The following is a 12863-nucleotide window of genomic DNA, read 5'->3' on the forward strand; positions in this document are numbered from 1 at the left end:
CAATGACACTCTTTTCAATTGTTTTATTCATCAAGGATGCATTAAATTGATCAAAAGTGACATTGAATACATTCGATTTTTTAATCCATTTAATACATGCAAATAAATGCTAAAACAATCCTTAAAGAGTATCACCGTGTGCATTTTACATTACATTACATTAATTACATTAATAATTATTTATATTTGATGCTCATGTAATCACAATATTTGACATTGCTTATTTTATTGAACTGTCAATAGGATCGTTTAAATAGAGGGGCACATATTAAGCTAGCTGTACTTGTAAAGATTAAAAAAGGAATAATCATTTTAAAAACAGCTTCAAAACAGCTAATCAAATTAAATTAAATCACAAATACAAATTTTATAATTAAGGGTAAAGGACCTATAATCACATCAACGGCGTTGTTGTTTTAAAACCAATATTTTAAGGTGGGTAGACATATGTTATTACATTTTACCACTGACAAAATAATAACTCGAAATTATCGGAGGGTAAAGTAACGTTAAATAATGAAATGATATTCATCATGAATGAATGAAAACATGGCAGAATTGTTTTATGACCCTGTCCATTTACACATATCGGTTAACTGTATGCAAAATGTTATATCATGTTTATAACAAGCTTGACAAAGAAAAAATACTATAATATTACAATGAGAAATCTTGATGCAAAACATTAAAGCTAAAGAAGACCCTTCATTAAAAATCTCGTTAATTGTAAGTACAGGCTACAAAAAAATCATTCGGATTTCAAAATGTGTAAAAGTCACAAGCTGACAACTAATTTTACAATCCACCACCGATGAGTGAGATCCAAATATAGCTCTACTACACGGCTCCATTGCCCGACTGACTTCCAAGCCAGAATGAATGTAAGTTACCAAACGATCAAAAGCTAGAATATGCTGACGTTTAACAGCCTGTTCAAAAATGCCATGTTCTCACTAAGATCTACCGCTCCTAATAAGTCATCATCGCAAAATGTTATCCATTGTCTTACCGTGAGTTCGGGATTGTCGTGGTCTCGGTGAGTGACGGCTCGGATGACTCCGGTTCGCCATGACCAGCGAGCGATGTGCGCGGGCTCCAGCGGCTCCTCTCCGCTCACGCACAGGAACCGCTTCCCGACCACCATGGCGAAAACCCTCGAAAACTTCAACACTCGCACCCTACCGACCGCACATTTACACCGTTAAACTGCGTTCTGAACAAAAAGAAAGAAATAACCGTGATTTGTTTCGCCTTTTGCGTGTCAACCGCAACCCGGGGGATTTAAATTTCTCTCAGCCTCCACCCGCGAATGGTCGCTCTCGCGCTCCGTGAAACTGAACACAGGACCGTATCACAGCGAACGTAAAACTGGTATCCCTCCGCCTGAAAAACTCAAAGGTCCATGTAAAACCGCAACGGGGAGATTTCTACGTCCGCCAGACAGATTCATTCTCAATGGGAGACTGGCTGCTTTTCTACTACACTCCAGTGTGCTGAAAATAGTGCTTGGTTGTTGTTGTTTTAATCCGTAGGAACGAATAACGTAAAAACAAACAATAAAAAATAATCAATCAATAAATTAAATATTATAGAACTAATTGACCAAATGACATTGCAATTTTTTTCTCAATCGCTTTGGCTAAATTCTCAAATTAGACTTTTTTTCTCAAAACAATGTTCAGATGTCTGAACAATTAGGGCTTCTTTTTTTTTGTTGTTGTTCATATCAGATTTTAATTTCTTATTAATTTCTTATCATAGCAAATTGTATTCATTCAGTGGTCAAAACCGGTCAGACATGATATATTCCATCAATATATGACACAGAATGATTTTTATGCTGTAATCTAAATTGACAAATGGCCTGCCGTTGTAATGAAATGAATCTCAATCGTATAAATAAACCAATCAAGTTTGGGAACCAAATAGGAACATTAAGAAAGGACATGAATCAAAAATATTATTAAAAATAATGAAAAATATGATTTTTATAATATAATTCTTTACAGATATGATTTGGATATTTTAATAATGCAATGAAAATACACTGCATATATGTTTATTTTCATTATGTCATACAACCATGTTCACGCTTCACACTTTTGCCAGTTTATAGTTCACCGGTTTGCTGTTCGCAGATGACACAAGAGGAGAACTGATAGAGGGAAGCATATCCACGGGACACAATCAGTCTGTGTCACCTTTAGGTCAGAACAGAAGATATCTCATGGCTGATAGAATCACAAATCATAGAGTGCGGCTGAGATGGTTATTGGTCCTGCAGACACTCTGCTGAAAGGAGGATGGCTAATCTCTGTCTGACTTAAAAGTTTAATGAAATAGGGCAGACTTACAATTAGAAGCTCCTTAAAAATCAATGATAGAAAGCAGCAGTGGAGAGAATACTAGAAATACTATAGTAATACATTTTTCATGTTTCTTCACATGCAGTAACACATAAAAGATGTACTGTACTGCGATTGCTTGGTTGAATTGTATAAGAAGGCTTCACTTCAATATAGATCCATTATTTTGCCAATAAAGGATAGGCTTGAAAGAAATAATTACTTTCTGCTCAGAGTAAAAAGTGTTATTACTGTAAATTAGCCCAATGTGTGCTTACACAAAAAGAGTAATAGATGCGTAACACCTCAGATGTTGAAGCTCATGAAGCTGCAAGACGTAGAATGTCTCTCGGATAGGAACAATAAGATACCAAGAGAGAACATAATTCACAGATGTCATCTGTTGGTGGATGTGTGCATATCCCTGATGGATATCAATCTGTCAGAAAGCATCCCTACTGTTCTTCCTTTCATGGAGAGATTGCCATTATGTATTAGCAAGAGATATATTGATAGATACACAAAGTGTATCAATCAACATGAAAGAAGAAAATATAAAAGATGGAAATTACAGCTTCTAACTATTGTGATTCAGGAACTATAGACATAAAATGCATATACATTTAATCTATATTATAGCTTTTAAATGTGTAATGTTTTTTTTACACATTTAGCAGCTTACAGTATATTACAGTAACATTGATTATTTTTCGAAAGATATAACATTGATTCTTGTTCAAATAGCAGGTCTAGGGTTCAAATCTGTCACTTTTAACTCTTATCCCTTTTGAAGAATTAGCTTAAAATAAAATTTAAAATCTTAATTCATGATTCAGTTTTTATGAAAGCCTAGTGTACAACACTAGATAGATAGATAGATAGATAGATAGATAGATAGATAGATAGATAGATAGATAGATAGATAGATAGATAGATAGATAGATAGATAGATAGATAGATAGATAGATAGATAGATAGATAGATAGATAGATTTTGTTTGTTTTTTAGATTTGTTTTGTTGAACGAACAAAAAAGCAACAATATGTAGGCTGAGTGCTAAGTGACAAGTCCCATTTCATTTAGCACACCCCATATAGCAAGGTGTTTTGTTTTTTTTACATATAGAAAGAATAGAAAATATAATAGAAAGTGTTAGTATTGGGTAAGTAGGTTGAAAACATTCCCCCAATCTGTTTTTTATTACAATGGCAACAAGATCAAAGAGTTTTTTATTTTCAACGCTTTTATATTTGATTGGTCTGTACCTCCTCCCGATGTCGAATGCGTTGAGAGTTTGATGTTTGCGTTTTAGAAACGACGTCACTTAACAAACATTTAAACTAGCCAACCCATGGCCGAGTTTCATGTAAACAAGTCATTTTAACCAATAACGTAACAGGAAGAGCAAGCCCATAAATCAAATTATTTCTGACGTCAACGTGAAAGCGCACCTTTAACAGAAACGGCAGCGGTGTTGTGTTGATCGAGAGCAAGAAGATGGGTACAACAGAGTGGCATTAGTTTAACAAATTTTGGCCTCTTAGTTAGTTTTATACGAGATGTTTGTGCGTAATACTGAGTAATGAACGAGCGGAGGCTCTCAGGAGACCGTTAATGTTTGTCGTCGTTTGAAGTTATTAGTTACACTGAAGTTGAAGTAAGGTTAGCTTTAGCTAGCATCTCTCCCTGCTCGGCTCCATCCTGAGGAAAATATGGTGTCCTGGATCATATCAAGATCTGTCGTGTGAGTTGATTCCTCATTTTGTCCATATAAGTAGTTTATTGTTTATAGCTCGGGTATTTAATTAGCTCTTCATTTTACTGGTTAGCCTAGCATCCATGATAACGTTAACTTAGCACATTGAATATTGTAAAAGTAGATTTATCTTCTTCTAGAGCAAATATACATTATATTTGCTCTGATTGTTAAATCTATACGTTTTACGTTTTTAAACATGACCTTTGGGAATGATCCATGTTATTTAGAAGAAAAAGAACCAACAGCAGCAAGCCAGTGTTTGTATGCTATACATATCTAGTTTGCCATCACGACTGGACCGCTCTATGCGAGGTTATTGTGTCAGATGTGGAATTAACGTTACTCGTATAGCAATAGACGTATCCATGAATGTTGTTGGGTTGACGCCTATTACAAAAAATCTTGCTGGGACTTTTGGGTTAAGGTGGAGCTGTCATAAACTTCTGACTCACCTCTCTGAACATTTTCTCTCCTTCATGTTAACTTATGGTTGATGTCATTCGACAGGTCTGAACACATAATAGAAAGAAAGTGATTTTTACTTTCCAGTCAGGGAATCAAAAAGTTTGTCTGCTTAACCTATTTCAACATTTATATCACATCATTTAAACAACAGATTTACAGTTTTCTAATTAAATCAGTTCCTTATTTCTTTGATATCATGCCTTTCACTACATGACATGAAATTGTTTTGTCCATAATGGAAAACAACAGTATTTGTTATGTAACTTGCTTATGTAATGTTTGCATAAATATTTAGCATTTTACATCAGTTAATATGTGTGTAATGTATAGCATTTTAAACAGATAAGTAAGACATACACTAAAACAAAGTACAATATATTTGCACCCATTTAGATTAAACTTTGTGTAGCTATAATAGTCATTAATTGTTATTGGTCCAGTTTCACAGACACGACTTGGATTAAGCCAGGATTAGGACTTAGTTAAAGTAGGACATTTAAGTAGCTTTTTTTTACTTTTACTGACGTATATCTAAAGACAAAACAAAATAATTTAAGATACGTCAGTGCAAGACAAGTTGCTTTCAGTTAAAACAAACATGCATTTTTATCTGGGACTATGGTTAAGCCATGTCCGTGAAACTGGGTAATCAATTATAAAACAAACTATCAGCGATAAAATGTTCATATTTAGTTTATTGTTGTAATCTGTTTTTTTTTATGAACTATTGTGTCGGAAGCTGACAGCAAACAATTAATAGTTACATTAATTGATATTAAACAATCAGTGTAAAGCGCTTATTAAACACTCAAACATAAAAAATAATCAGTATTGTTCTTTAATAATATCAGTCGATCTCTACAAAAAGAGCAGATTTGCCTTTAGGGTTGGAAAGATTTGAATGATTGGTGTGTCTGTCCTTGTTTGGTAGCTCATTTGCAGACAACAGGTTTATTTTGTGAGCAAGACACACTTTGTGGGCAAGACACAACGTGGTCCCCTTTAGCGTCTAAGAGTCACTAGTAAACATTTAGCAGGAGATGTAGTCAGTCACAGAAACCAGCAAGTACCAATTACAGTCCACCTTGCTAGTTTAAGGTTATAATTCTGCGGTTAAGATTTTACAGCATGTATGATGTAGAAGTTCAAATATAGGATGATAACTGTAAGCTTCTGGCAACTTGATGAGAAATCAAGACCACATTGTCTGATGCCGTGGCCGTGGGCTTTTCTGCTGCGTAGACACTTTAATGGCTGTGTTGTGTTTTTCTACTTTGCCTTTTTTTTCTTTTTTTAATTTTAAAGCACTATGAATGTACAGAATACACACCCAAAACTCACTGGTCTTTAAAATGCAGTAAGCATTGATATTAGCATTAGATATAACGTAGAAATGTCAAACAGGTTTTTCCTTGTTTTCTTTGGGCAGGATCATTGGTGTTTATGCATCAACTTTAGAACTGTTTTTCTGATTCCTTCCTATATTTAGTTTTAGTGGCCTTTTTTAGGTTCTGCTTAAGTGATTTTTAGGGACATCAATCATGATTTTTCATGATGGATTCTGATTCCCCTTTTTTATAAAGGCAAATTGGCCGATTCTGATACCTGTTGTTGTTGTTGTTGTTTTTTCTTCTTTAAGGCTAATTTGTTTGTTTTTTGCTTTATCAGGCAAACTGGCCTTAAACAAAAAGATATGTGAAATAAATGCTACATAAGACAACTGTACAAAACAAAAGCAGACAGACTGAATGAAACTCTCTGACAGTAGATGGTGCTTATGGTTCTTTGGGTACGAGGAAAAGAAAATGCCATCGAAACTTGTCGGTGGATCGCAAACAGTAGACGAGGATTAACTTTTAAGCCACAACAACAGGATTAACCCACGACAGAACATTTAGGTTTCCAAGAGATATTACCGGCTGTCGTTGAAACAATGGAGGATGGTGTACAGATCACAGAGGGCGGGGTCTATGCTACAACCACACTGTCAATCAAACCCCTTGCTCAATTCTACGTCACAAAGCGCTGAATCTTAGAACAGCTCGTTCTGAGACAGTGCATATGATTTATTGTGATTGTAAAAATACCACTTTGTGGATTTTTATCATTCTAGGGTGGTTTTGCTCACACACTACCAACACACATTTATGTTCAAACACCATGTAAAAGTGAATTTTCCATAATAGGTGCCCTATAAGTTTGTGCTTTTTTTAGGGAGAAACCATTGCAGTATTCAAGGTGTAGAGGCTACACCAGTTCAAATGTCGGTCCCACTTTACATTAAGTGGCTTTAAGTACTATGTACTTACATTGAACAATAAGTACAATGTATTATTGTGTTCCTGTTGTATTCTAAAACACTTTTGCTGCTATTGAGGTGTGATACGGGTAAGGTTAGAGACAGGTGTGGTGGTATGGGTCGGTTTAAGGGTAGGTTAAGGTGTGAGGGGAGGGTCAACTGTGTAATTACACATGTAATTACATAAATTAATTGTAGCTGTAATTACATGCTGGAATTTTAAAATGTAAGTACAATGTAAAAACATGTATGTACACAATAAGTCCATTGTATCAAATCATTAATTTCAATGTAATTAACTAGTACTTAAAGCCACTTAATATAAAGTGGTACCCAAATGGCTAATGGCTATGCACCTTGTCAGACTTTTTAAGGCTACATTCATTTAGTCCCGAGAGCTGTACCATATGCGCTTTAGAAGACTCTCAGCATCTGGCTCAAAGTAATTCAAATCAGCAGCATCATCAGAGTGAGCATTGCCTTGCTGTTTCTTAGCAGGAAACTCAACGTTGACCTAAACCTGAGTGTCAAGGCCCATCTGAAGATTTTATTTTTTCAGCTGCACACCCTGTGAACGATACCCTGCTTCACGAAAATACTTTCAAGACCCCTCAGTGCAGGTCCTGTTTCCTCTAGGGGCCCACTGGAGGAAAACCAACTCCTTGTTGTGGGAACAATGAAAGACTGATGTGCAGCACATTTATTTGTGTTTCATAGAGGACTGGCAAGTTTTTTTTTTTTTTTTTTTTTTGTGGGAAGAGAGCCCACAGGCAGACCATGAGGAGAATCAAAGCCTTCCAACAAAGTGATTGCTAAACCTACAAGTTGAGCAGATTTTATGTCTTTATTGCACAGTCTTGGGGTTGGGCGGTCTGACTATATATGCCCTGCAACGAACGATATAAACCTCTTAACCGGTAGAGTGAGATGTGTCCCAAACGAGTTAAGGGGTATAACCTGTTATTAAGGGGTGTTTGTTTGTTAGGCACAACACAAAAACAGTTTAGTTTAAGGTTGCCAAACGCATTCATAATTAATTAACTTTATGGCAGGTGTGTGTATATCGGCTGTTTAAATTGTTTTGTATTTTTATTATCATTGTTAATGTTTGGAGTCTTTTATTTTTTAACTCAAGTGTTACATAGTGTGAGACACTCATGTCCTATTAGTCTTATGTTGCTTGCAACCAGGATTCAAATAAATGTTAAAAAATAATCAAATGAGTGGCCCTTTATAAAGAATTGATGTATTAATTGTTCAATATAATTGTTTATATAATACATGAAATATGTCTGACAAAACACACTGATCAGCTTTTTCCATGCTGGTAAAGAGAGCATGGCCTCATCATATTTCATCCTACATATTTAATTATTCATAGCGTCAGACATGTAACTATAGTCTTTTATATATATATATATATATATATATATATATATATATATATATATATGTATGTATAAAATGTACTGTATATTTGGGTTTCCATGACAAATGAGTCAGCAGTAACTTGCGTGACTGATATCTAAAAATTTGCAGAGCTGTTGGTTTGTTGGTGATAACACCAAACTATATATTTTGCTTGGTTGAGAGAGTAATAGTAACAGTTTACTATTTTATCAAATTAAATGAGAGTTAATTCATTTATTAAACCATAAATGTAAGCATAATTTTTCAGAAGTTTCTGTCTTTGTTTACATGGTGTACTATTCAGGGTTATTGCAATTTTGGGATTTCACTATTTTTAGTTGCGTTTAATCGTTTATAAGTATATTATTTATTTTATTCTTTCAACAAAATACTACTTTTGTTTTTATTTTATTTTCCAGTAATTCTTTCATTAGTTTCATCCCACATAACTTGCACTGCAAGTTGTCCCATCTGCCTGTGAAGATACGCAAACATAGTTACCAGAAGTTACCAGTAAAAATACCATAGCACCTAGGGTTAAGGGTTAACTACCAGTACCACTCGGTACTAAAAAAAGGTACTAAGGTAAAAAAGGTACTAAGTTAAAAAAGTTAAAGGTACAACCATTTCTGTTTGTTTGAGTGTCGAAGGTTTCTATTTACATCGTGTTTTTACAAGCGTTGATCACGGTAGCCAAAATCATATCTGTTGAGTGCGTGAACGCAATAGCATATCAGAGGTGCTAGTCATTTAGTTAGTCTGAATCCTCTTAACACTGAAAACATATGAGGTTTTATAATTGGTCGATAATTGTTAACACGATGTAAATAAGAGATTTATTGTACAATTAAAACATCTTTTTTATCAGGAGTTTCTGCGAGATTGCAGAATTCAGCGAGCTTGTGCTTTAGAGACTATGCTTTGATGTAGACTCCAAAAGTTTCTGGAATGACAAACGTATTTAAATGCCAACCGACAAGACTAAACAAGAACATTTTTTTAAGTTTTTTATTCAACAGTTTTTACTGTGGTACTGAAATTGGTACTGAGGACTGCAAAGTTGTACTACTGACGAGTTAAGTTTTGCAAATTAAAATAAAAAAAATGAAAGAAAACATTTCATTAACTCAAATTTGCTTTTCATTTATTTCAGGCTGTGATTGCGACATCGTACAGCCTTTTTTTTCAGTGTAGAAAGACAAATGACTTGCTGCTGGAAAACTTCTGCTTGTTTAGAAGATAGAACCTCTGTCTGTTTATTTGAGTTTGGTTCCTGGTCCACAGACTAGAATTGAATTGTGGGAAAACCCTGTTATCCATTGTCTACAGTCACTCTAGCCTACTGCAGCTCCCCATAAATTGCTGAGCTACGCTGTAGGTGAATTTCCTCATTTGGCGCTGATTAAAGCAATCGTCGAATGAAAGAGAAATACTAGTTATTAGGCACACAGAGCAACATGAATGCGAGTAACAGATCTGTAAATTACAGAGCTCAGGGAGAGTGGAGGGGGGAAGGGTTGAGAGATGTGTGGAGCCGAACACCATTGTTACAGCCTGGTGCCTCTGCTGTTTCTATGGCAACAGGAAAATAAACTGCTGCCAAGGTGGGTCCTTGGATGAGGACCGTGCAACAGGGAGAACTGTGTGAACGTGTGCTGTGCTCATCCACGGCATAGTGTTATAATTCTTATGTATTAAAATTCTCACAAGCCCCCTTGAGTGTTTGCTAAGACAAACAACACTATTATTAGTCTTTCTTGGGATTATTAATCTGAACAAACCCCTAATGCTAAATAATACCTAAAGATTATTTTAGAATAACCTGTAGATTATTTCTAGACATTTGCCGGTATCCGGTAATGCGATAAATCGCGGTAATGGTTATGGTATGCACGATATTTTTATCACGGGCACTTCAAAATACCGTGAAAAATAATAAATTCAAATTTAGACTTTTAGAACGTGCATTAGCTTATTTTACATAAACCGTTTAAACACTGCATATGTACTGCGCAAATCACGTGCACACTCTGATGTAAACAATCCCCACATGTATAAGCGGCGCAGTTTACACTCTAGTCTAATGGATAGAAATAATTTTGACTGGGAAAGCTGCATTAAACTATGGTTTTGTTTAAAGCACTTAATATGACACCTTCTCATGTTTAGGACAAACTTGGGTTCAGAATCATCTCGCTCTGCGTTCTCTTGTTTTCCAGATGCGTTTTGTACATAGAAATGTGTTGTTCATGTCTATGAAGTGACACGACTGGCAGATGTTTTCCTTGCATTGACAAGATTAATTGATAATCTGTTAGGGTGTCAATTAGTTATTGCAGCCCTATATTAACCCCATAGACTACAGAAAATGATTTTTTTTTTTGTGTTATGTTTTCTAATCAGGCGGTTTATTGAAATTCACTATATAAATAAATGACAGATATGTTACTGTTAATGTTGTCAAGTTTTCAGGCTGATAGTAGAGTTGCCTGAATTTCTGGGTCAACACATTGTCTATAATTGGCAGCGAAAACAGCAGAAGCTGTCCCCAAATTTAGATGCACTGTGCTGAGTCAAGAAGCCTGTCTGTCTGCAAAGACAGTACTTCTAAAACAGTGGGAATGCTTCAACCCGAGTTCAGCAAAAAGCTTCTTTGAAGGACTCTTTTAGCCCATGGGGAGATGCCATTTTTCAAGGCCCAGATTTGGTATGAAAGTGAAACACTGGTTTCAGAGAGCAGCATTATCATCTGGGAAACATCAAGCCTGATTCCTGCCTGTGAAACCTCGGAAAAGTCTGCGTGGCATGTCAAAATAAATGCTAGTAGCAGCTTTCCTCTGTTAGCAGCACATGGAATTTGGGCCACAGGCACTTTAGGGCCATAAATCAGCTCCGGATCTGTGTCTCCCTATTTTTGCATTGTTTATCCCCCTGAACTTATTTGTGGGGGTTTAGACGAGAAAGGGATTTGTTCTGAGTTTGGCACCTCTGAACGTGCACTAATTGCTCTGTGACAATGGGAGTCTTGCACAAGCAGGAGGTTAGTATGCGTTCTTCCGCAAGATCCCAAACAAATTTAGCCGAGCGGAACATAATAAATGGGGCTCGTGTGAGAGTGACAGGCCGCAGATGAAGGGCTGGCTCTGGGCCCATCTGCCGGTTTATTGGCTTGTCTCAGGTCAGTCGCTCATAGGATGAAATGGAATATCTTAGTGATTCACTGAAATGAACAAATCAGTGTGACCTCTTTTCCATCTCCAACTCAAATTTACATTAAATCCAATTAAAGTGGCTAATTTCTCAGTTAAATTATTGGTCACTGTTTCATACAGATCTGTTAAACTATTAAGCTTATATCTGGACTACACTACTGCCTAGTTTCACAGACTTAAGCCTAAACCTAAGTCAGCTTAAGCCTAGTCCCAGACTAAAATGCATATTTGAGCTGTTTTAAATGAAAGCAACTTGCACTGACCTATCTTAAAATATTTCAGTGGCTTTGTTTTGTCAAGATGCTCACCAGTAGGGGTGCGCAAAGCAGCCGGTATTTGTATTTGTTGAGGGGGGGGGGGGGGGGGAGAGTATTTGTATTCGAGTCAGGCCACACCTTCATGTTCGGGTTCTTACGTGTAATGATGTAGGGCTAGCTCATTGGTCGCACGCCACTGGATGTGCAGTTGCCGCAGCACAGCCTATGAGTGAGCCAAATGCTCAATGTGCTAGCTGTCCAGCTGCAAATTCGTATTAATATTTGTATTCGCAGATTCGTAATAAACGCTTCCTTTTCCTCGATTTACTAAAGCTTTTTTTGTAAAACACATTTGTCGCTGCACAGCCAGTACATTGAGCATCTGGCTCACTCATAGGCTATGCTGAGGCAAGTGCACATCCAATGACGCGGGCGCCTCTGACTTGCGAAAATGAAATAATCTCCCCATCAAACTCAGCTTCCCGAAAGTTATAAACTGCCTCCGGAATCCATTTAAGGTACAAAAATCTATTCAACAAAAATAGTGATGCAGTTAAGTGTTTTTTCGCTCAGCCGAGCCCTCACTGTTGCTGTGTTGAGCAGCTTGTGTCAGTCACTCAGTCAGACACGCACTGCAGTCTTGTGAGGAAACGCAGCTTTTTGATATAAAGTTCTTCTTGTTCCCAAATACAAATATTTTAAAAGTATTTGTTCGAAATAAGTATTCGTAAAAACACGTTATTTCTGCCTTTACGAATACCGTATTATTCAGGTTTGGCTCCACCCCAACTCACCAGTAATGTTTTGGGGTTTTTTTCTAAGCTATGTTTACAAAAGCTACTTAAATGTCCTACTCCTACTTTAACTAAAGCCTAATCCTGGCTTAATCTAAGCCCCGTCTCTGAAACCGGTATCGTAAACTTGACAACTTGAATAATGGTTAAAGAGAAAAACTGGGCTTGATATAATAAATCACTGGGGATCTCACACTGAGGCCAAGTTTACAGCTGGTATTAAGATACGTTGTGGTCGATCAGATCATAAGTGGACTACGCTAAATACAGGATCTAAAACTTTTTAAGCTTCTCCATCACGGTTAAGCTCACTTAAAGTTGC

General features: G+C 36.3%; 2 protein-coding genes across 5 annotated transcripts in view; one reads left to right on the plus strand and one right to left on the minus strand.

The window, feature by feature from the left end:
- The window catches only part of jmjd1cb (jumonji domain containing 1Cb), a 175150-nt gene that overhangs the window by 137503 nt on the left and 24784 nt on the right, over positions 1-12863 (minus strand). For 3 of the 4 annotated variants that reach the window (XM_039653335.2, XM_039653334.2, XM_039653333.2), the window contains exon 1: positions 1010-1336. The exons of the other annotated variant lie outside the window; for it this stretch is intronic. In XM_039653335.2, coding sequence (XP_039509269.2) covers positions 1010-1144 — 135 coding nt within the window. In that variant the 5' untranslated portion in view covers positions 1145-1336. Of the gene's footprint in view, positions 1-1009; positions 1337-12863 lie in introns of those variants that run through there. 4 annotated transcript variants of the gene reach the window in all.
- The window catches only part of reep3b (receptor accessory protein 3b), a 31909-nt gene continuing 22831 nt past the window's right edge, over positions 3786-12863 (plus strand). Inside the window, exon 1 of the mRNA XM_039653300.2 lies at positions 3786-4089. Coding sequence (XP_039509234.1) covers positions 4058-4089 — 32 coding nt within the window. The 5' untranslated portion in view covers positions 3786-4057. The remainder of the gene's footprint in view (positions 4090-12863) is intronic.

The sequence above is a fragment of the Pimephales promelas genome, chromosome 17 (assembly GCF_988280905.1).
Source record: "Pimephales promelas chromosome 17, fPimPro1.hap1.1, whole genome shotgun sequence".
In the NCBI taxonomy this organism is placed as follows: Eukaryota; Metazoa; Chordata; class Actinopteri; order Cypriniformes; family Leuciscidae; genus Pimephales; species Pimephales promelas.